At 37.1% G+C, this 23236-nt stretch overlaps 2 protein-coding genes across 4 annotated transcripts in view; one reads left to right on the plus strand and one right to left on the minus strand.

Annotated features, from left to right (window-relative positions):
- LOC139125050 (ras-related protein Rab-13-like) overlaps positions 1-23236 on the minus strand; it is a 178082-nt gene that overhangs the window by 88628 nt on the left and 66218 nt on the right. The gene's annotated exons all lie outside the window — the stretch shown is intronic.
- LOC139125048 (P2X purinoceptor 7-like) lies at positions 18109-23202 on the plus strand. Of its 2 annotated transcripts, none has more exons than XR_011550134.1 (3): positions 18109-18416; positions 22221-22392; positions 22634-22858. XR_011550134.1 is itself a non-coding variant. In XM_070691160.1 (3 exons), the coding sequence occupies exons 1-3, from the start codon at positions 18192-18194 to the stop codon at positions 23165-23167; spliced, it is 915 nt and encodes a 304-aa protein (XP_070547261.1). In that variant the 5' UTR covers positions 18109-18191; the 3' UTR covers positions 23168-23202. The 2 variants fall into 2 exon arrangements, 1 of the variants encoding a protein (XP_070547261.1); XM_070691160.1 differs by having other exon boundaries at positions 22237-22392; positions 22634-23202.

The raw sequence follows: 23236 nt of genomic DNA on the forward strand, positions 1-23236 counted from the left end.
AAAGGAGTCACCGTTGTTTTTGTGGTTGTGCGTATGGAGGTTCGGTCAGTTTTTGATGTCCGCAAAAAGTAAACCAACCCCGGGCCGAAGAAAATAAGTGGTCCTAATGCAGCCCGTTCGCTGGTGTTGATTATGTAAAATGAGTGTCACCATCGTGGTTGAATATTGATTTCATTCAAATTTCTTTTTTATGTCATTATAGTAGTTTATGACAGATGTATACAAAAGTGAATATAATTGTAACTGTTTACAGTGATAACTGTTACTGGTTTGTTGTAAGAACGTATGTCTAGATGTATACAAGAAAATGCTTAGAATGTCATCTTACGCCCTCTTTATCCGCATGCACAAGCCGTGCGCTATAGTATTTTATAGTGAAAAGTTTACTGTTATGTTGTGTGGCAATTTGGCCCTGTGGCAGGCTGAAAATGTAAAATACAATCATACTTCAACGCTGACAAAGTAATATGTTCAAATATTTGAAAAATTTAAAGTTACGTAACTTTCCGCATGGCAATGGGAAAAATAAGGGTGATCAAACAGGCAGAAGATGAAAGGTGCATTACGCAAGAGTGAGTCAGTAGATAGGATGAAAACTTTACAATGAAACAGTGTCAAACATCTGCAATGTGATGTATTAATTCATTCTCTGATTTATCATATAACACGATTGGAACTAATTTTGGATAATTGGATGATGAAGTAATGCCGATTTTATCTACAAATGAAAGCTCATCTCTGCATTTCTTTTTACATTACACACTCGTTTTTATGATAAATTTGTATTATTGGAATATACAAGTATCTCGCACCTAAAACTTTTGAGAAATTTAAAAAATATGACAATCCAATTATTCCAAATTAGTTCCAATCGTGTTATATTAAGGATATTCATCGAGTTACAGTCTTGAATCTCTAGACTAACCGATTACTCACGTTTTTCTTAAATTTATACCCTTAAATTAGTATTTAGAATACATTTTTTTTCAGGTCACAATAGACGAATATTTTTATCATGGCTGTAACATGTGTAAGCGATGGACGATTGCTGTGGTTTTCATTTCTGTAGCGATCACGAATATTTCGTGTCAAAATGTCACAACTATCAATGGACAGGCAAGGGAAGACGACCCGAATGCTTGCGTTTGGTTCAGGGGACATGGTAGAACAAAGTAAGATATTTTTCTGCTCTACACAGACCCTGTGACTCTTTTATTTCATTTCGTTGCATCGTCTATCAGCTGTTTGGAGGGGACGTTCGGGGTGTCATGACTACATTATCACATAATTAGAGTTCCAATAGAGAAAAGCAGATTTTTAAAAACAATCTGTTCACAACTTAATCATCATTTTGCAAAATCTCACATTCGGTGATTTGTATCGAATTCAATAAACACAATATTTTCGTAAATTAAAGCAAAGTCAATTCATCAATGTCGATAGATGTCAAATATCATTGCTTTCACCTGTCTCTCATGAGCCGTAACAATTAGTCAATTTTATTACGTCGACACATGTGAATATTGACATAAAATTAAATTGGGATATTTCTTCTAGCATTTTTAGATGTTGCGATGGATATTTTAAATTCGATGCCACAAACCTGACAGAAAACTGTATTGGTAAGCTTTATATATCCTACTCTCACAACTTTTATCGAATGCATTGAGTTGAAGTTGATAAAGGGGCATACACTGTGATATACAAATTGTTGTGACATGTGTCAAGCTGGATGTTTCCTCTAACATCATTGAATATGACATTGTATTTGGCATATCAGGTGATCAATCTTTAAAACTCATCGGGGTAATTAAAAGACGTAACATAATAATATTATACATTCTAAATCACATAAACAATTTTCATCTTAGACATATCCATTTTTTGTAAATCTCATCATTTTTTATTTCCTACTTTTTATGAACATTTGATTGGACACGTTGTATAGCAAATAAAAAGAACATGTCGTGCGCACGCACGCTCGAGAAAGTTTCTAGTGAGCTCAAATCATAGTTTCTCGTGAGCACGAGAAACGTAGGTAGTTTGTACAGCAAATGGAAAAGACAATTATCTGTCGAGCATGAGAAAGTTTCGAGCATGAGATAGTTCGTCGTGAGCACGAGATAAGTTTTTGTGTTATTGCCTTTGGACATTGCAATCAAATCTACTTTGATCAAGGCGTGGCATAAGTGGCAAAACACTTTCATTATTATGTATTTTCAGTTTAGTTACACCATAATACTGACGATAGTATTGAATAATGGGGAACTGTAACATTTATTTTTTGAGAAACGATGAATAGCAATCTTGATTTACTGATACAAACACTAGATAACTTTGTCTACACACTGACTACTGCGGTTGGATAGGGCGCTGTTGCCGAAAGTAGCCTGTGTTATGTTTCCTAATAGATCACTTTATTACCTATCCAGTGGTACTGATCCACTTATTTCTGAAACCATACCCAGTTCTTGCTGAAAGTCGCATCATCTAATCGATGTGGTTTCGCCAGTTTGTTCCCTGAGTCCTTACGCTCGTCTCGAATTTTACACAAAATAGCACACAAATTACACTCATACATTCGCCGTCACATAAATATTCGAAACAGTGATTCAAAGGGACTATTATCGAAAACAGACTTTCTTGTCAGCACATGATACTTTCTCGTGCTCTCGTGAAAGTTTCTTGTGAGTAAATGACAGTATCTAATGCCGTGTATAGTGTAGACACACGAAAGGGGTAGAGTTAGAGCGGTTGGATAATGGAAGTTGTTCTATTAAGGCATTGCGCGTTTACAGCTCTGATAAACAACGGAACGACGTTTCTCATTTGCATCTCCGTAAGATCGACACCTGCGACCTCAAAACCTGATAAACTGAAGCAAATACAGTTGTCATGACTTTTACTGTCGCGACACTGATTCACAATGTCTAAATTAGTTATGTGATACCATTTGTGAAATTTATCGGATGGTTTGAGATATGCCACAATACCTATTCAATTGCAATGCATTTATTGTTAATATTACACATTTTAAAAATTCAATAAAAAACAGGTCACACTGTTTTCAAACTCTTCTGTTTCATTGTGGCGTACTTGAAACGTTTGAAACAGTGGATTTCCCGTATGAAAAGATTGCGATACCTACCACTTCCAATTAATAACAAAATGACAATCAAAAAGCACAATTAGGTCAGCAAATGAATGATGAGAAAAATCAAGAAATACAGACCTTCATCAGCTTTGAGCATGTCTTCGTGATTGAATAATGACCATTTGTAAAGCGCGTTCTCAGAATAGAATCGATGGTGTAATAGCTTTCGAGATTATTAAAAACGGTAAATCATACCTCGCAATAATATTTATTTTCTATCAATTGCTCTTTAAAATTTTTGCGAAAGTGAGTCATAATCAATTGTTCAATACAGAAATGGCTCAGTGTGTTTATCATTGGTACCTGACCACATCTAGCTAGTTTCAGATCAACTTTATCTTTATAAAACATTTGACATGGTGGAGAAATCGAATCCGGAGCCAAGACTGATTGATGGATATCAGTGGATATAACGTCTCGGTATGCCAAGCGAGTGTCATCAACAGTGAGCGATCACGAACTGCAACAAGAGTGTCATGTACAACAGTTTAGTTCAATAAAACCCATATGATTAGAATCCACGTCTCAGAACTCATTTTCAATTACTTACAATGTAAAGTTGACTTTTTAATTTACGTAGGGATTTATTGCTGATAACATAATATATACCTGATGCAATGTAAAAATAAGCGAAACGACATTACCTATAGAAACCAGATACAATATCAGTTCAAGTATATGATAATCCAATATATGCATTATCCTACTGTGAGCTAACAACTTCTTAAGTTTTGCAAAAGTACACTTCACCTTTTCTGACTTTCAAATTATTTCTTGTCAATGTATATTTTCACATGCAAAGTTGTCGGAGAATTGCATTTGGAGACATAATGGCAGTATAATACTTACATTCAATGAACCAGTAGCTGTCATCGGCTGTTGAATCAGAAATGAGAACTCTTTAGGGCGTTTAAGAGCTTGTTTAAAATCTATCTCGTGCTCACGAGAAACTGTCGCGTGATCACTAGAAAAAATGTTATTTTTGAATTAACAATATGTCCCTTACGTTCCTTCGTAACCTGTCTTGATGCTTCATGGCTTTAAATCTTCACGTAATCTGTTCTTCTAAAAATCTGATAATTTTTCTTTTCAGCATGTCCCTCTGGATTTTATGGGATTTTTTGTCAAAACAGCTGTTCCTGTATAAACGGCGGGACGTGTAACTCTATCGACGGTTCCTGCCATTGTTCTACACCGTATTTTGGAAATGCCTGCCAATATCCCTGTAATTGTCAAAATGGGGCATCGTGTATGTCTGATGGCATGTGTATATGTACAGACGGCTTTTACGGGGAGTTGTGTCAAATGCAATGCTCGTGCCCTGAAAATGTGAAAAATAGTAAGTGTAACAGTAAAACAGGGGATTGTATCTGTCACGACGGTTTCTATGGAGATTCATGTTTGCCTTGTAACTGTTCAAAAACTGAACAATGTGATCCATTTACTGGTATGTGTTCATGTAGACCTACTTACTATGGTGAAAATTGTGAAAGTCAGTGTTCTTGTTTCAATGGAGCTCACTGTGCTAATGATCATTCGGGTCATTGTAAATGTTCATCAGGCTGGATCGGTACTGAATGCACATATTGTGATCCTAGCATTGTTAAATCAAATGGCCTAACATTTTGTGAGGACAAATGCTTGCATTGTTTCAATGGACACACGTGTTCGATTGAAAATGGCGATTGTGACTGTTCACCCGGATGGCAAGGTAGCAGATGTGATAAAGTATGTGATCCGGGTTTCTACGGTACTAACTGTTCGGATGTTTGTCAGTGTAAGAATGGTATCTGTGATCACATGACTGGCATGTGTCAGTGCGAGAGTGGATGGACTGGTCAGTATTGTAACAATTCATGTCCTGATAACTGTGTAATGTGTGAGGAAGATGTATGTACGTCTTGCAAATCCGGATGGACTGGTATACAATGTGATGTTAAGTGTAAACCTGGATTCTATGGCGACGTTTGCGAAGAAAGGTGTCCTGCATGTAACTGTACCACGTCATGCCATCACGTCAATGGAACTTGTCTTGAACAAGTAAGGTAAGATTTGACGACACTCGTTAATAAAACATTTCTCATATTGTGTGAAATTCGCACTTGTAGAATAGCGAGCGTACATTATTAAGTATGTCCACAGAAGCAATTTCGGGGAAAATAAAACAGTTGTCGAACGATTGTTAAACCTGACAGAACAAAATAACGAAAAGGGTGCGAGCTCATTTTACTTGTAATATTGCATGAGAGCTCATGCGACAGTCTTAGCAGTGGCAACAGTGAGTTTCGATTTGGTGACATAACTCAGTGTATGAGACGGACTCATGGCATGCACGATAAAGACAATTAGCTTGGATATCACGACACATTTCAAAGTGACGCGACTCATTGATTGATTGTAGTATACCAGCATGGGGCAGCTGTGTCAGTTGGTTATCTACAGTGTAGATTTTACAATTTCAGTTGAACGCTGAAACAAGAAAATGTGTGTTCTTTTATTTAATTTTAGCTGAGAAAACCTCTTCAGCTCTGCAACTCTCAGCTGACATTTTTAAAAGTTACATCGTTGATCAAGTGTACTCAACTTTTCAATTGTCAGTCCAGATAGTACTTGCTATCTTATGTAAATTTATCATTCCTCCAGTGATGCAATAATACAAAGTGCGCTATCAATCGCGACTCTATGTGTACGGTATGTGTGAAGACATTCGAATACATTTATGGGGTTTGCATTAATTTTTGAAGGAACGTGGATTGTGTATAAATAATTCTAGGTGCGAGGAACAGGTGTGCAAATACCAAAATGGAGAATTTGCCTAGAAAGCCCCTTCAGACTCCAATGTAAAGATGGATGGACTGGTCCTTTATGCGGTACCAAGATTATTATGACAACCGCTAAGGGTAGGATTTCAATGTTTTAATTTGATTATTCACTGCGGCTCTGTATTACGTAGCCCATGTAATACAAACGGTGTTTTAAAAACTGATGTCTACTTCAAAAATCACAATAGGTGATAGCAACACGTCAAATCTCATGATATTTATCTTTAAACACGATTGGAACTAATTTGGGATAATTGGATCTTCATATTTTTCAAATTTCTCAAAAATGTTAGGTGCCCTATAGCTGAATGTCTCAATATTACAAATCACTCATAAAAACAAGTGTGTAATGCACAAAAAAGAAGATAAGTTTACAATTACAGATTTTAAAGACATTACTTCAGCATCCAATTATCCCGAATCAGTTCCAATCGTGCTTTTATTGTATTGTAAAGTTGCACCAATCGGTGAGCAGAAAATTTAGATTGTATACATTTATCGACACAGCGAAAGCAGAAGGTTCGGACATTTTATCTGAGTTTCTAAACCGTTACGAAATACCATAGCTGTTTGTGAAATACTTTAATGAGAATGTTGTTGACACATTCATAATTACCTACGCTTCACATTTGTATGCATGACGAAGTTTATACTGATTAATAGGTTCCAACGTTTTGCCTGAAAGGTACAATACTATGATAGTAGTATCTTCTGTTTTAGTTATAATGAACACGATTGGAACTAATTTTGGATAATTGGATGGTGAAGTAATGCCGATTTAATCTACAAATACAATCTCATCTGCTTTTCTTTTTACGTTACACACTTGTTTTTATGAGTAATTTGTAATATTGCAACATTCAGCTATCGGCCACCTAACACTTTTGAGAAATTTGAAAAATACAAAAATCCAATCATACCAAATTAGTTCCAGTTGTTTTAATGGTGCAGTTGATTTATAACACTGTTATGAAACCTCAACTAAATAAGAGTATGTAAGTTATCACACTCCAACCAAGCCGCATATGACTACAGACTGTTTGTCAAAGGGCGTATTGGTGAATTTATGCGTGGTCTTGTAGGTTTACTTTGATTATCAACTTTGATGATTATCCTTATAACGAACACGATTGGAATTATTTTGGGATAATTTGATCTCTATATTTTTTTTAAATTTCTCAACAATCCTAGGTGCCCTATAGCTGAATGTCTCAATATTACAAATTACTCATAAAAACAAGTGTGTAACGCAAAAGAAAAGCAGATGAGCTCACATTTGCAGATTTTAAAGACATTACTTCACCTTCCAATTATCCAAAATTATTTCCAATCGTGTTAACGTTAATCTTATCACAAATTATGCAATGTGAGAATGATAGAGACTTGATTAGGAAATCAAACATCATATGTTTACACAAATTTCCTTTGCAGTCATGAATGAACACCAAGTTTCAGAATCAAACAAAATACAAGGTGCTGAGTCACCAACATTCGTGACTGAAGGATCCACCATTTCAACCCTTGTGTTTGTATTAATTGTCGTTGTGTCGGGTGTGATAAATGTTGGTGTCCTTATCATAGCGTTTTATTACGTAAAACGGAAAACAAGATCAAGAAACAGGTATGTATGTTTTTTTCCGCAAATCAGAGATTTGTGAATAATGTCTTTACTGCCCATCAATCTAGCATAAGGTGAACTCGTATATTATGCAAAATGTTCCGGGGATGGAGTGAGTGAGAGACAGACAGACAGACAGACAGACAGACAGACAGACAGACAGACACCTTCAGAAGCAAAACAACTGTTAAGGTTTAACTTCTAGATGATACTTTGAATCACAGGTTCCATCTTTAAAAATGAAGGCCAAACGATCACAAATAGGAAAAGTCCAAGCTTACATTAAATTCAACGAGTTTGGGAGGATTGTTGCTTGTATTAGAGTTTTGGAGCTGAGTTTGCATGTAAATATAGTATGTGAGGAAAACCATATACTAGTGTTCAGAACAGCAGTACAAAACAAACCTTAAATGGAATATTCATAACTTATTGTAGCTGAGTAAAGATATCACTCATATCTTAAGAAACTTTTTATTGTAGATGCTTTCAACAACTAGTCCTTTTATCCTTTAGCAGGAGTCACGATCATGATTGGATTGGAGAATACATCGAAGTGGATGGTAATGTACATATCCAATATATATCATCTGGTTAGACATACCATTCTCTGTTTCTAAGATGGTGTTAAAATTTGATAAATATTCAAATTGGTGGTGATATTTTGAAACCAACTCAGCGTTCGTTTAACAACGTAGATTTGTCAGCATTGTTACACAAGTGAGTTACAGCTGTTTGAAGAATACGGCTAGTACTATCAAATTGTATAATAAAGGAGTAATCACATGAGGCAAGCATAAATATCTACCAGCTGATTGCAATCGCCGGGACGTGGACAAGTCTAGATGCCCGTTGCAAAGTAACTGTCATGTGAAAGGTGTTTGTTTACAAGGCCATGGTATCAACGGGAGTCAGTAAGGAGGTTTTAAATCGGCTCGAGTGATAACACCTTCAAGACGCGCTTCGCTATATGTATGCGTTCTGTAGCAACAAATGCAGGAACAGCACAGAGTTGTCAAAGTTTCTTGGTATTTGGAAGACAAGGAGCAGGTCTTTGACGTCTCATGGTCAATTATTGACAAAGCACGAAGTTACTCTAACGTAAATTGGCGATTTAATCTTTGTATATCAGAAAAGCTACATATCAATGATGACAAATCTACGCTGCTAAACGAACGCTGAATTTGTTTCAAAATGTCGCCACCAAAACAAATCTTATTTATCAAATTTTAACACCACCTAGAAACATAGTGATAAGTCGAAACTATACAAATGAGTGTGTAGAGCTGGAAATCCTTTTACTTCTGTCAGAAGATTGTAGGGTGCATTAAACTGAAGTATCAGGTAGTTGTACTTTGTACTTAAATTAAATTGCTTGAATTTATTTGATTGTTTATAAATGACGCTCTCGTTTTAGAATCAAGAGAATACTTAGATAGATAGATAGATAGATAGATAGATAGATAGATAGATAGATAGATAGATAGATAGATAGATAGATAGATAGATATTTTGGCGCAAAGCTGCTTTTTATATTCTGTATAAATGCATGTCACTTTATAGGTAGTGTTGAAATTTGATAATAGCTTTACAAATATTTAAAATAACTTTGAAACAATCGGCGCGCCGCACACGTGACCTGGCTGAATTGGGTGAATGAAAACGGATGTTACAAATAATATTCAGCATGATTTTATTAGCATCGATCGTGATGTACAAGAGAAATCGGAACACGAAGTTAAACCAGTAAGATCTTCAATACGTATATTGTTGAGAGGGACAACTTTTTTTCTACTGGAAGATCTTCATGGAGAAATACCATATATATTTTGCTGTCATCAACTGAATAATCTGTAGTACATATAACAAAATATCTTTTAAATTTATTTTCATTTATTGTTGAAAACACATGCGAGTAAAAAATACAAAGAAGACTAAGAGAAACTGTTTACTCTCAAGTCACCGGCATTTTGTATGTACCATGATATGTTAATTATTTCCTCTAGACTACCCACACGCTGAAAGGGCTTCTGACAATGAAAATATTCCAAGAGTAACTACAAGCAACGTCGAAGATTATCAACCGCTTTGTGAATACACACATTCTGCATACCAGAAGCTGAATATATTTAGCGCAGCAGAAACTTGTACGAATACGAGGATGACATAACAGGATTGGAACTAATTTGGGATAATTGGATGGTGAAGTAGTGTCGATTTAAATCTGCAAATGTAACCTCCTCAATTTTTATTTTTAAGTTACACACTTGTTTTATGAGTAATTTGTAATATTGCAACATTCAGCTGTACGGCACCCAACACTTTCCATAAATTTGAAAAAAAAACATGAAGATCCATTTATCCCAAATTAATCCAATCGTATTACAAGGAGTTTTAGATAAACAAGTCATTGACAATGACATAGTCCCCACTTGTAATAGGAGTATTAGTCTTGATGGGGCAGGGAAATGAAGTCATTAAGAAGTATCACTGGAGTGTATATGTTCAGATCTATGGACACATAGGTCTATGTCATTGTTCCCAATTTGAAACAAGAGGCATGTCTAAGTTATGGTTCTAAATCGGGAAAAAAGATCAGACCTCTAGCTGTATTGGCCAGCCAAGAAATATGTATGTGCATAATAAATGAGGTACAAGATGTGACATCTTAAGGTCTATTATCCTATCAAAATTGAAGCATAAAGAACTTGCGGTTACTGAGTTATGCATATATATGCATATTCAAGGTCAAAGGTCATCAAGGTCATGTGACATTTGAAATAAAACATTGTATTGCTAATTAATCCATATATGCCAAAATTCAGACCTCTAGCTCTATTGGCTTGTCCACAATTATATATGGGCATAATTAACGAGGTAAGCATGTGTTGTCATAAGGTCTCCCATCCTACTAAATATAAAGGACATAGCACTTGTGGTTACTTATTTATTGACATAATCGTGTATGTTTGGTAAAGGTTATCGAGGTCACATGACATTTTGTCAAAAAATTTCTATCCTATAGTCTATCCCCATATACTAAAAATCATATATTTACCTCTATTGGCTTGCTCAAAATTAGATATGCACATAATAATGAGGTACAATGTGTGGCATCATAAGGTTTCCTATCATACCATATATGAAGGGTGTAGCATTGTGGTTCCTGATTATGGACAAATATGTATATTTGAGGTCAAAGGTCACCGAGGTCACATGACATTTTGTCAAAAAAATTGTATTGCTAAGTTATCCCTACATACCAAAAATCAGACCTCTAGCTCTATTGGCTCGCTCAAAATTAGATATGTGCATAATTAATGAGGAACAATATTGGCGTCATAATGTGTCCCATCATACCAAATATGAAGAGTGTAGCACTTGTGGTTACTGAGTTATGCGCAAATATGTATATATTTGAGGTCAAAGGTCACCGAGGTCACATGACATTTTGTCAAAAAAATTGTATTGCTAAGTTATCCCTACATACCAAAAATCAGACCTCTAGCTCTATTGGCTCGCTCAAAATTAGATATGTGCATAATTAATGAGGAACAATATGTGGCGTCATAAGGTGTCCCATCATACCAAATATGAAGAGTGTAGCACTTGTGGTTACTGAGTTATGCACAAATATGTATATATTTGAGGTCAAAGGTCACCGAGGTCACATGACATTTTGTCAAAAAAATTGTATCGCTAAGTTATCCCTATATACCAAAAATCAGACCTCTAGCTCTATTGGCTCGCTCAAAATTAGATATGCACATAATTAATGAGGTACAATATGTGGCGTCATAAGGTTTCCCATCATACCAAATATGAAGAGTGTAGCACTTGTGGTTACTGAGTTATGCACAAATATGTATATTTGAGGTCAAAGGTAATTGAGGTCACGTGACATTTTGTCAAAAAAATTGCATTGCTAAGTTATCCCTATATACCAAAAATCAGACCTCTAGCTCTATTGGCTCGCTCAAAATTAGATATGCACATAATTAATGAGGTACAATATGTGGCGTCATAGGGTGTCCCATCATACCATATATGAAAGGTTTACCACTTGTGGTTACTGAGTTATGGACAAATATGTATATTCGAGGTCAAAGTCACCAAGGTCACATGACATTTTGTCAAAGTGTCTGAGATATCTGCGTGAACGGATGGACTCACGGACTGACATGACCCAATCTATGAGCCCCCTGGACTTTATCTGTGGGGACTAAAAACTGTGTCACTGCATCCTTTTTGCAATATGAATACGATGAGAAACTAAATTTTTATTTATCTTGGCCTTATACATGGGAGTCTATGTACTGCCTTATACATGGGAGTCTATGGACTTCCTTATACATGGGAGTCTATGGACTGCCTTATACATGGGAGTCTATGGTCTGCCTTATACATGGGAGTCTATGGACTGCCTTATACATGGGAGTCTATGGTCTGCCTTATACATGGGAGTCTATGGTCTGCCTTATACATGGGAGTCTATGGTCTGCCTTATACATGGGAGTCTATGGAGGTGAAAACTAAAAAGTCCTCTACCACGGCCAAATTTGATCGCATTGTGAAACAAATCGACGTGCATCTGTATGAGGTATGGTTCTATCCTTGTACCACGTTTGAACGAAATCGCTCCAGGCGTCTCTGAGATATCTGCGTGAACGGACGGACGCACGGACGGACGCACGCACGCACGCACGCACGCACGGACATGACCAAACCTATAAGTCCCCCCGGACGGTGTCCGTGGGGACTAACAAAGCATACACCACACAAGTGTGATGTGAAAGTAGGAAAGGTATTGGCTAATATCACCTGTTGGATAGAGTATACTTACCAAGAAAATGAACTTGACATTGCTTCATATGAAATTTTACGCAATGTTACAGCTGATGATTTGTGGTAATAAACTAATAAACTAATAAGCTTAAATGAATTTCGGTAAAGCAGGTATGGCAAAACAAGCTTTTTTATATAAATGGCAGATTTTTACAAGAATACAGAATAAAAAATGATTGAAGAATCATTGGTTGAATAATATATGTAATTTATATTTTAACTGATTACATGAGCTTTATGTGAACTTGATATTACTGCATAATGTCAAACGAACATTTACGCAGTCGTTATACGTGATGAATCACTAACTCAATCTGAATCGTGGTCCACAAAAGACATCTTTCAATTGCTCCAATTCAATATGAAAAAAAATATCATGCGCATTTCATATATAATCAATTTTGGGACATAGAGGAAAACCCACAACTGTATCATATGAGTTTGAATTTCCTTGTTGTTTTTAGTAGGAATTGTCCACGGACTTTCATTTCGTCACATTATTCGGGAGATTAGAATATGTTTTATATCACATTCAGCTAAATATCATGAGGACGATTTTGTCTGTTGCACGAGTTTCAAAAAATCTTGATCATCATCTTTTAAAACTTCTTTGATGAAACCTGTAATCTCTTAAAACATTAATGGTGTTTTGCTATTACTATTTCCATATAACGATGAGCAATATATATTTATCTTCCTTAATCATTAAAGACTATAAAAATGTAATCAAGCCACATAGTTTTACTAAATGACATCAGTGAAGAAGTAAAATTCAAAGGGGCATAACCAAAAATCGCCAAGATAATCAACTGTTTTAATATTGTTGGTGTTGCTATGTCCAATAACATGTCTGCAATGAATAGGAAACAATAATTGGATTTTAGTATAACAGAATACGATGATGAATCAAACATTCTACTTTGAAATCACTGATTACTTTGACCTTTTAACACAGACCATATGACCTTGTCCTTCAAAATGCGTCAAAATTTTGACGTCACCACCGTTTATTGATGCAATAAAATTGAGTTAGTGAACACACATCACGTTTAATTTTTTGTATTATTCAAGTGAAACTGTCATCATCGGTACAGATGTAAATATTTTAGAAACCCTGAAACAAAAGCATCAAGAAATCCTTCATTTTCCGAGGATGGGTGGAAAGTTGACCAACCTAAATCTATCGATTTATTCTCTCCCTCTTCTCTCCTCAGTCTGTCTGTCTGTCTGTCTGTCTGTCTGTCTGTCTGTCTGTCTGTCTCTCTCTCTCTCTCTCTCTCTCTCTCTCTCTCTCTCTCTCTCTCTCTCTCTCTCTCAGACTATTAGTTCCATAGGGCTAGTCTTCAATTACATTAGTAAGCACTTTTATTTCACCAAAGTTTATATTTCCTTCCTGGCAGACAGTGAACTCAAAGTCACATACACTGAAAGAATGAAGAGGGCGTTGGATTTTATTGATAATGCAATACAACGTCGCAATAAGAGCAACTACGGATTAAGAAGATTTCCTAATGACGTCAATTGAAAATCACGTTCAAGATCAATGTCACGAAAATAAGACCCCTTTATGTACCAGCATGATACACATCTGGAAGATTTTTCGAAAAATATGAAAAGTACTACTACTGGTGCCAAAATGCCTCATTCGATTCGCACAGTTTTGTTAGGTCATCGTAGCATAGTCTCCCTAGTCAACCCTTGCGTGAAGATAGTGTCTGAAGCATCACGACCTAAAGCTTTGAATTGTGCGGACCAATCTCAGCAATAATCTCAGTCGCTGCGCAACTTGTCAAAATACGGACACATCACTCAAATACGACGCGGTATCGCCCAAACTTCGTGTAAAAACCCCAAAGTATTACTTTATCTTTATTGGAGAAAATTTGAACTTTCACACTTTTATTGCCACAAATGTAAATGATGTAAATCCTATATTATATTATATCATGCTACCATGCGCCATTCTGATTGGACGAGAGCTCATTCCACCGATGCTTAGCAGTGCTAAAACGGGCCCCTGAACCGGCATAGAGGGTTAATGCTAGAAAACTATAAGGGGGACAGCATTTAGGTTGCAGGGAAATTGGGGGGGGGGGGGGTAATGACTAAATAAAATAAATAAATAAATGGTTAATTTAATGATAAGTATTTTGCAAACAGAGGTATAGACTTTTTCATCCTCGTTACAGAAATGCTTCACTGTACTTTTGGCACTTTGCCATGATTGCACTGTCATTTTTTGTCGTCTGCTTCATGATCGCTTGACATCATGGCCGAAGAGCTAACAGAGAAAGATTTTCTGAACGAAACAGCGGACTTGGTTGGAGTGCAACGGAGCAGATTCGCAAATTTTGCAGAAGAAGATTTGGATAGAATCGAACTCTTGAAAGACGAAAGTCAACTGTTAAACAAACAGTGTGGGGTGTGAAAATTTTAAAAGGTTAGTGCAGTACCGGTTCAGTGTTTACGTTTGAATTTCTATTTTTAGCTCTATACATCGAAAGCGTAGCAGTACTTAAAGAGTACGGATATATGATTGTAATATTATAATTATTTAATTGTCAATCTCTTCCAACAGAATGGCTTGCAGAGGAGGGATTAGATCCCGCATTTGAACACCAAGAATCTACGTTTTTGGCCTCGACCTTACGTCGATTTTATGCGGAGGCTAGAAATATAGATAGCGGGAGGTATGGGAAATCCGCCCTATCCGGCATTCAAGCTGCTATTAACCGCCATTTGAATTCGCCAACTTTTCACCGTAACATCAACATCATACGTGATCGGGAATTTAGGGCGCCAGCAACATCTTCAAGGAGCTAATAAAGCAAATGGAGTCGGAAGGCCTTGACAGGGTAGAACACAAGAAACCAATTTCCCGAGATCTATCGAAGCTCGCCAACAGCAGTTCTATCCAGCCAAAATCCACTATCACTGGTGCGTAATGTGTGGTTCGATCTCACTCTCCATTTTGGCAGAAGAGGACGAGAAGGTTTTAGAAACTGTAGAAATTTGACAAGAGAGAGTTATAGAATAATTGAGCGAGATTGCGACAAGTATGTTGAATTGACAATATCTGAAAAGACAAAAAACCATCCAGATGACAGCTACGAAACTCAGGCGAAAATGTACGCAACCGGTGGCGAAAATTGCCCAATCGCTGCATTTGAACTCTACTTATCGAATTAAATCCGAAACAGTCCGCTTTGTTTCAAAGACCGAAGACTGACTTTCAATACACAGATAAAGTATGGTATTGTAACTCACCTCTTGGTGAAAATAAGTTAGGGTCGATGATGAAAGAAATCTCCGAAGCAGCCCACTTGAGTATGGTGTACACAAACACAGACAGACATGCAACGGATATTGTTTAAGGCGTGAAGCGGTTACGTAACCCATCCATGTTCGCCTCGCCTCAGGTTGCTCTCGCTTCTCTTTTCCGAAGAGTGCCGACCATGCATCCTTCGGTAATTTTCGGATTTTCGCCAATTGTTAAGCGAAAGTATGTTCGGCAAAGTTTGTGTTGTTGTTGTTGTGTGGTGCTGAGCGGAATTGACGTGCTGGCGAAAACGGGAGTGTTTTGAGCTTCAGGAAAGTGAGTTTTACCGTTTTAAAAAATTCCTCTCATATTTTTATGAATATATAATGAGTGTGTTTGAACCAAATTTGAAAGTGTTTTATCGATACTGTCTGGTTTTACTCAATGGTTTACGGTCAGTCATACCGTCTTTTACACGTGCGTCAAGGAAAGACATGTTTATGAAACTGCTGGCGTGTTATGTTTTGATTGGCGTGAAGCAGTGTTTCTGGCCTGAGAGCTCACAAAGTAAGTATGGTTGCTACGCGACTGGCAGTACGATGCCATCTCGTCGTATTTTTCGCATAATCTCGTGTAACTATCAACCACAAACAAAGCCTCCAAAAAGTTTAACACCTTTGAAGCTCATTTTAATATGAAAAGCCAATAGTCTACCGAGACGACCATGGAACAAAAGGCATGCAAGCGTTGCCACTCTGTCTATGTTTCTCTGTGATACAAATCATTGCATTAGGGCAACAGCGTGTACATTGCTTGATTCAGCGGGAGTCGAGACGCGACACATAATGTACTTCACCGCTCACAAAAACGAAGCTAGTGTTCGTTCATACACCAATAAGTTGACACTTCCTCAGAGTAAAGGTATGTCAGATATTCTTTCCCAAAGTTTGGGCTATAGCAGACCAAGGTGTTCTAACGATGTAGACCAAAAAGTTCAAAATAACAATGCGATGACTCCTGCGACTGAGACGAAAGTTGACATCAGATGCAACGAGCAGTGTCAGCGTCCAGCGCTCGCTGAATCGGGCAACACAAACTGCACAAGTGTTTACCACAGTTCTAGTCATGCCTCCACTTCAGGGTTATTTCAAAGCTGTACGTTTTCTGGTTCTGTCAACGTCCAAATTATCCATCAAAAATAGCATGTGTGACCTCACCGTACAACCTCTGAATGTGTTCCGACGATTGATGCGTACGGTACAAAGTGAGACGAAATATATTTTTAGTTGAGCAAAAACAGCCCAGACTATTGTTCTTATGTAAATTTAAGAAAAAACATTGTTACTTTTTCTTGTGATTTGAACTATTGACCCGTTTTCTGTGTCTGCAGCAGGTCATTTTATACTGTGTTTACGTTAGTGTTCGCGTTGCAATGTTCAATAAAAATAGTGAATGAACGTAATGCGTGTGTTGTCGTAATGTCAACGTAGTCCAAACTTATAAAATGCTCGGTCCCGGGCGCTGAATTTCCGACGATCGATCTCAAAGACATCGTTTTCTGCATTTGGGGCTTAGAAACGATGAAAATACCCAAGTAAGACAACAAAGACACACAAGTTGATATAATATAATATCGGCTCGTGCTATATGTCGCGCATTGAACCAAAATCTCGTGTATACCCTCCTGCGGCGGGGGTTATGCTTAATTTACAAGCAAGCAATAAATATTATTATTATTATTATAACGGCGGAGAAGTGTCCTAGCTAAGTGACTCCCTATAGGTTACTGGTAAAGAGAGTTTATCATATACCTTCGAGGAATTTGCGTGGGCGCACCGTTCCAGGTCTGACTGCTATCACAACGGCTTAAATCGTCGCCATTGCAGACCCGCTGCCAACTGTTCTGACACGGTTTTTCCGCCGTTGTTTTTCAAACAACGTTGTCGACACCGTTTAAAAGGCCTGCATGTCAGAAAGCGGCTCAAAACATATCCGCAATTTCAGTGGGTTATTTGCCAGCATTTGTTTACAAATGTGTGTAAATTTTAATCTTCATCTTATGACGTACTAGTAGAGTACGTCATAGATAGCTGTGGAAACGCAAGTCTCTTTCGGCGGCCCACAGTAAATGCGGCTACTCACAATTCCCCTTGATTTGTTCACTCAGATATTTTTTGCTAAAGGCTTTTTCAATTTTATCTGTTTCTTAAGTTTTTAACTTATAATTTAAGTTCAGGATTATTTGTTAAAACTATGTTCCAAAATTATTGATTATGTTTAAAATTCAAGAGTAAATTGAATGAGAAGTCGATGTTTAGAGGTGCTTAAATTGCACACTTGTCAAGATAAAGTTATCAGCAACTAAGATGGTCTCGTCATACCAACTCTCAGACATGCAAATTGGTCTTTTAAAGCGCCGTTATCGTCGTCTGCGCATGTGCAGGATTTCGTGTTTACAAACATTACGTTCAATCCCACAAATCATTGCATTCCACGATGGCGAGCGAGGATCCCATGAGCGCTAGCTTTGATATGAGCGGAGTGGACGCTGCTCTTGCCGATGTTTTGGAAAATAACTCACAAGAACCAAAATCATGTAATTGTAGAGGAATGTGCTCAAGGAAACGTGGCCATGGTGCATGCCCGTGCAAGGCCATAGACGAGTATTGCAATAATAGATGCACCTGTGGCAGACGACGTCCTTGTGTGAATATAGAACCGGTAAGTACTGTACGCTACCATACTACAGCTTGGTCGATCATTATTATTTATCGGTATTTATGGCCCGAAATATTTGCATCTAATACTAGCATGTGGACAGTCCTGTCCTTTGAGTACTACTATCTAAGCCTAGTATGTGCGTTCATTTTTCCAATATATGACTGCATTCAAAAAGTTCGGACGAACGAAGCATGGCCTCGCCACAGCTTATGCCGTTATGTGCACACCCTATTTATAACCAAGACTTCAAGTGTAGAAATGCTGTTTGTCCCAGTTGGGATAACAATTTCCAAGCGTACTTTTTCCACGGAATCGGCCATGTGTTAACCAAAATGCTATATGATCGACCATCCGGCTTTCCGGGCACTCTTTTTCGTAGATAGACCCTGACCTCAAATATCGTTTGATACTAATCTTACTTCCCGGATTTCAATCTCTAGACTAGTCTATGAATTCCTTTTGATACGCTTCATAATGGGCGAGAGCACTTCTAATGAACTTCTGTGACTTCGTCGGTCGCTGATTTGGAAAAAGGTTGCCGTATAGGTTTGGAACCGACATTGAATCGTATTTATTGCATAGTTGCTGCTATGATTGTAATTCATAGACGATGATTTCAGTGAAAACAGTCGACTTGAATTATTAAATCTGAAAAAGTGAGATACTATCTCAGTATCTCGATACCTTACTGGTACACAAGTTGCAAAAGGAGCAGCAACTAACATGTAATCCGAGAAAAACATTTCACACAACTATGAACTTCAGCCTACTACTGAAAAAGTGGCTTGTCAGAAAACTCAAAGTGCACTGTAAAAATAGCGGATGCTAGACGCGTCTTTACGCGTTCAAAATGTAAACGTCGGTGTTCAAATTTGAACGGCTAGTGTTCATATTTTTAACACTAGTGTTCATATTATTAACAATGATGTTCTAAACCTGAACACGTAGTGCTAACAACTATCTCCTTCAAGTGTTCAAAAACTCAGCATCACAGAAATTTTACAATACTGTGTCTTTTACTTTACAATGGGTATATTAACTTTACTACTGCCTTGCTGTCAGGCATACGTACATGGATTTCGGTGTAACAAATTTCACAATAAGTGGAAAATATTCCTGTCTACAATTGCTGAAAGCATGTTTTTTCTAAAAAGGGAAGTATAAAAATAATTTTACACGTTTATTACTGGTTGAAATTTTGAAATTTTGAAAAGAAGTTAAAAAAACCACCATGAACGTTTTAATTTTAACATCGGCGTGCAAGAGGCGTTCTACTTCTTAACACTCGGTGTTCAAGTTTGGTGCCTTTTCTTATCCCATGATGCATCAAAACGGAAGTTGCGACATTTTTCTTGTAAGCGCACGCTGAAGTCGTGATCGTGCGAAAGCAAGACCAGAAAGGGTAAGTTTTTTCTCCAAAATATTAAAAGGTATTGGATTTTGAAGCATCTGTATTATTATCCTTCGAAATTAATTGTATTGTACTTTGAAAAAGCTTCACTACGTGAAGAAACCTTTATTTCTTTCAGTGGCTGGTTGACCATACACTAGCTGTGAATACGCAGCAGTGTTTTGGGCCATGGGGTATCGATCGCACTCGGGTCAAGGGTCATCACTGGAGCGATGACCCTCGATATGCCACATTACCGCTGCGTAATCACAGCTGACACATGTCTTTTAGTAACCACATTCGCATGTAAATTTAAAACTTTAGTTAAACATCGAAGAATATTGTTTTAGCATATGAGAGTTGGCTTTGCTTTTACTTTTCATCAGTTGATGACACGAAGAAGCCAATATTTTGTAACATTGACGAAAAGAGGCACTTTTTACAAAAGCCACCCCTTTTCCTTAACCTAAAAAGGCCAAATTGTCTTTCATTTGAAGTCTCATGTCGCCATATTATCTATTGTTGCATTATTTTCAGGATGTGAAAAGTTCGATGGACGTGAAATCGAAGAGTTATTACAGAAGCTATTGGTACAGAAATTGAAGAATATGAGTGTACAAATAGCTGTCTGGAAACAAGCTTGAGAACCTCAGTTCATCTCTGATGTAGATTTGAACTTTCGAGGGTTAGTAACTGAATTGATAAGTTTCTGATTTTTTGTTCTGAATTTATCTGAGCTATTCCAGAACGCTATGATTAAAAATATTACTGGAGAATAAGCTTTCAAATACTTGTAGTCTCCCTTATCAGATGCAATGGTGGAATGAAGAATTAAAGCAGAAAGCCACAGAAAATTCACAGTAAAAAAAGTACACTCTAAATTTCGGAATTTTCTGAAATTTCCACTCTAAATTTTCTGTCGCTTTCTGCTTCAAATCTTCATTGCACCCTGGCATCTGATGAAGGAGACTTCACGTCTTTGAAGGCTTATGCCAGTAACATTTAGTTGATCATAGCCTGCTACCAAATCTTAGATTATTTTATATTTTAGATCAAGACGTCTTTTGTTCTCGGTTTGTGATTTTAGCTTTTAGCTTTGCTGTTAAGGACGTAGACCTTATATCATAGGTGAATGTGTGGCATCATCCTCAAATGTTTACATCCCAAGCGTTTTCTTCAAAACGGCCAGTACGATTCATTTAATATTTGGAGTACAGGTTTCCGGGGATTTTCCTAATCATATATGTACAAGTTATGATGAAATACACAAAATTGCATTTTTGAGACATTAAAGACATTTCAGACATTTTTAAGACATAAGGAATTATCAAAATGTGATATATTCAAGTAAGCCAAATTTTTAGCTTTTTCAAACAGATGTTTTCGTACGTTTTTGCAAGTATGAACATATAACGTAATCCACAATAAGTAAAACCTGTTTTGTCACTACTTTGTTCATATTGTTTGAAAACGATCTACAGTGTTTATGGGGATTTTCTTTTGTTTATGTTTTGATAGGAAGGTGTTAATTAGCGTTGGTGTTTTCCTCTGACGAACTTTACAAAGTGGCCATATGGCCACTTTGTAAAGTTTGTCCACTTTGTAAAGTTTGTCAGAGGAAAACACCAACGGTGTTTATGTGCCCAATCGACACTAAATAATTGTATTTTACTAAAGAATTTTGGTGTATTTTTAAATAAAATAATTTTACTGAATATACGTGGTCTGTTTTGTTATTTCCAGGCTTGAACACCCCATGAACGCGCAAAATTAAAGGTGTTCAACAAGTGCATATCATGTGTTCTAACCTTTAACACACTTATCGTTGAACGGCGTCCATGCGTTCAAAAAGTGTTACAGCCCTTTGAACGCGTAAATGCGTTCAATTTTTTGAACGCATTTCATGTGCAACGTGTGTTCAGATATGGAACACATGGTGTTCAATATAATGTCTGATGAACACCAAGTGTTCAAAATCTGCACACGTGTGTTAAAAAATTGAACATTGGTTGAACACGTAGTGTTAAATTTCTGAACGTCTAGAGGCGTTCAAAAAGTGTTACAAAAAGGCGTTTAATTGGTGTTCTATCCTTTAACACTTAACTTTACAGTGTGGCTGGTAGATTTGGCTAGCTTCTGGCTCTTGTCCTCACCATCATTGCATCATAAATTGTGATGTGTTTTCTCTACAGATGAGTGAAATTATTTGTCAACAACTGCCATACAGTTTCTTATATCATGTCACTAAAAAGTATGTTGTTGTGTAGCTATAGTGTTACCTTGCCAGCATTACCATTATTAGTTATTGCTTTTCCAATATCTTTATTTATATTTTTGAAATCTTAATCATGTGTACCTTTTCTGGTGATTTATTTATTTATTTGTTTGGTGTTTTTTATTTTTTTTGGGGGGAGGGGCTGTGTTTTGTAGGAGTCGTCATCTGAGGAAGATGAGAATACTGTACAACCTGAACAGTCAAACATTAGGAAAAGACGACGTGTTGCTTACCAGCCTGAACAGCTATCACAGGTGCTAGATTGCATGGATGAACAGGACAGGCACAGTGCTCATGAAAGAAATGTACAGGTTTGTAGAAAACTACCTTTGTTGTCAGTTTTACACATTTGTTTTTCCATTTCATTTGATTGACATGTGAACAGCAGAAGTGTTAAAGTCAAGTATAAAAAATTGAACAGGCAGCGCTAAGACTGTATGGGTAAAATAATACTAGTATTCAAAATGATGTTAGACATTTGCTATGATTTTTCAAAATCAAATAAGTAGGATTTTAAGCCTGTTAATCTTTGTTTTCTTTCATTGCTTTCAGCAATATATACAGAATTTAACAAGAGAAAGACTGGAAGAAGTGACCATGGAATTGATCAGAAGGCAACCGGATGCATGGGCAGACTTTGTCTTGGATGGAACCGATCACGGCTTCAATCAGTTTCATCAGCAGCCATCCCCTGATCCAAAACCTGATGACATAGTATCTCCTCCATGGTGTAGGTGTGGAGAATGTCGACCAATGCCTTCACAGGTTGAAAACAAATGTTGTGCAAAAAGGACTGGCCAAGAATGCATAGCAAGGACATGGTTATTTCAACAACTTGTTATGGACCCTAATGTTTTAGAAATTGCCATGAGAACAGTTGCAGACACTTATGCACAAGATCAACCAAGGAACAATGCATGCTACAGACACTTTGCATATCGCCAGTTTATATATTGGCAACATGGTCGGTTGGGCAGAGGAAACCGTCGTGTTATTCCATCATGTTGTGTTCTAGTTATTAGAAGACGCTATCCAAGTCCTAATAACGTGTATGTTGGCTACATAGAAGGAGAAATTCAGGACTAGCTGGTGAACTGTGAACTGCTTTATTTATCCTCGATGCCGTCAAGTAGATATTGACAACATAAACCACAA

Source organism: Ptychodera flava, assembly GCF_041260155.1.
Source record: "Ptychodera flava strain L36383 chromosome 23 unlocalized genomic scaffold, AS_Pfla_20210202 Scaffold_24__1_contigs__length_23054250_pilon, whole genome shotgun sequence".
Classification (NCBI taxonomy): Eukaryota; Metazoa; Hemichordata; class Enteropneusta; family Ptychoderidae; genus Ptychodera; species Ptychodera flava.

Coding starts and splice junctions, on each gene's coding strand:
- LOC139125048 (XM_070691160.1), top strand. CDS start 18,192: ATGGCGAGCGAGGATCCCATGAGCGCTAGCTTTGATATGAGCGGAGTG. Junction 18,417..22,236: donor CTTGTGTGAATATAGAACCG/GTAAGTACTGTA, acceptor TGTGTTTTGTAG/GAGTCGTCATCTGAGGAAGA. Junction 22,393..22,633: donor CTCATGAAAGAAATGTACAG/GTTTGTAGAAAA, acceptor CATTGCTTTCAG/CAATATATACAGAATTTAAC.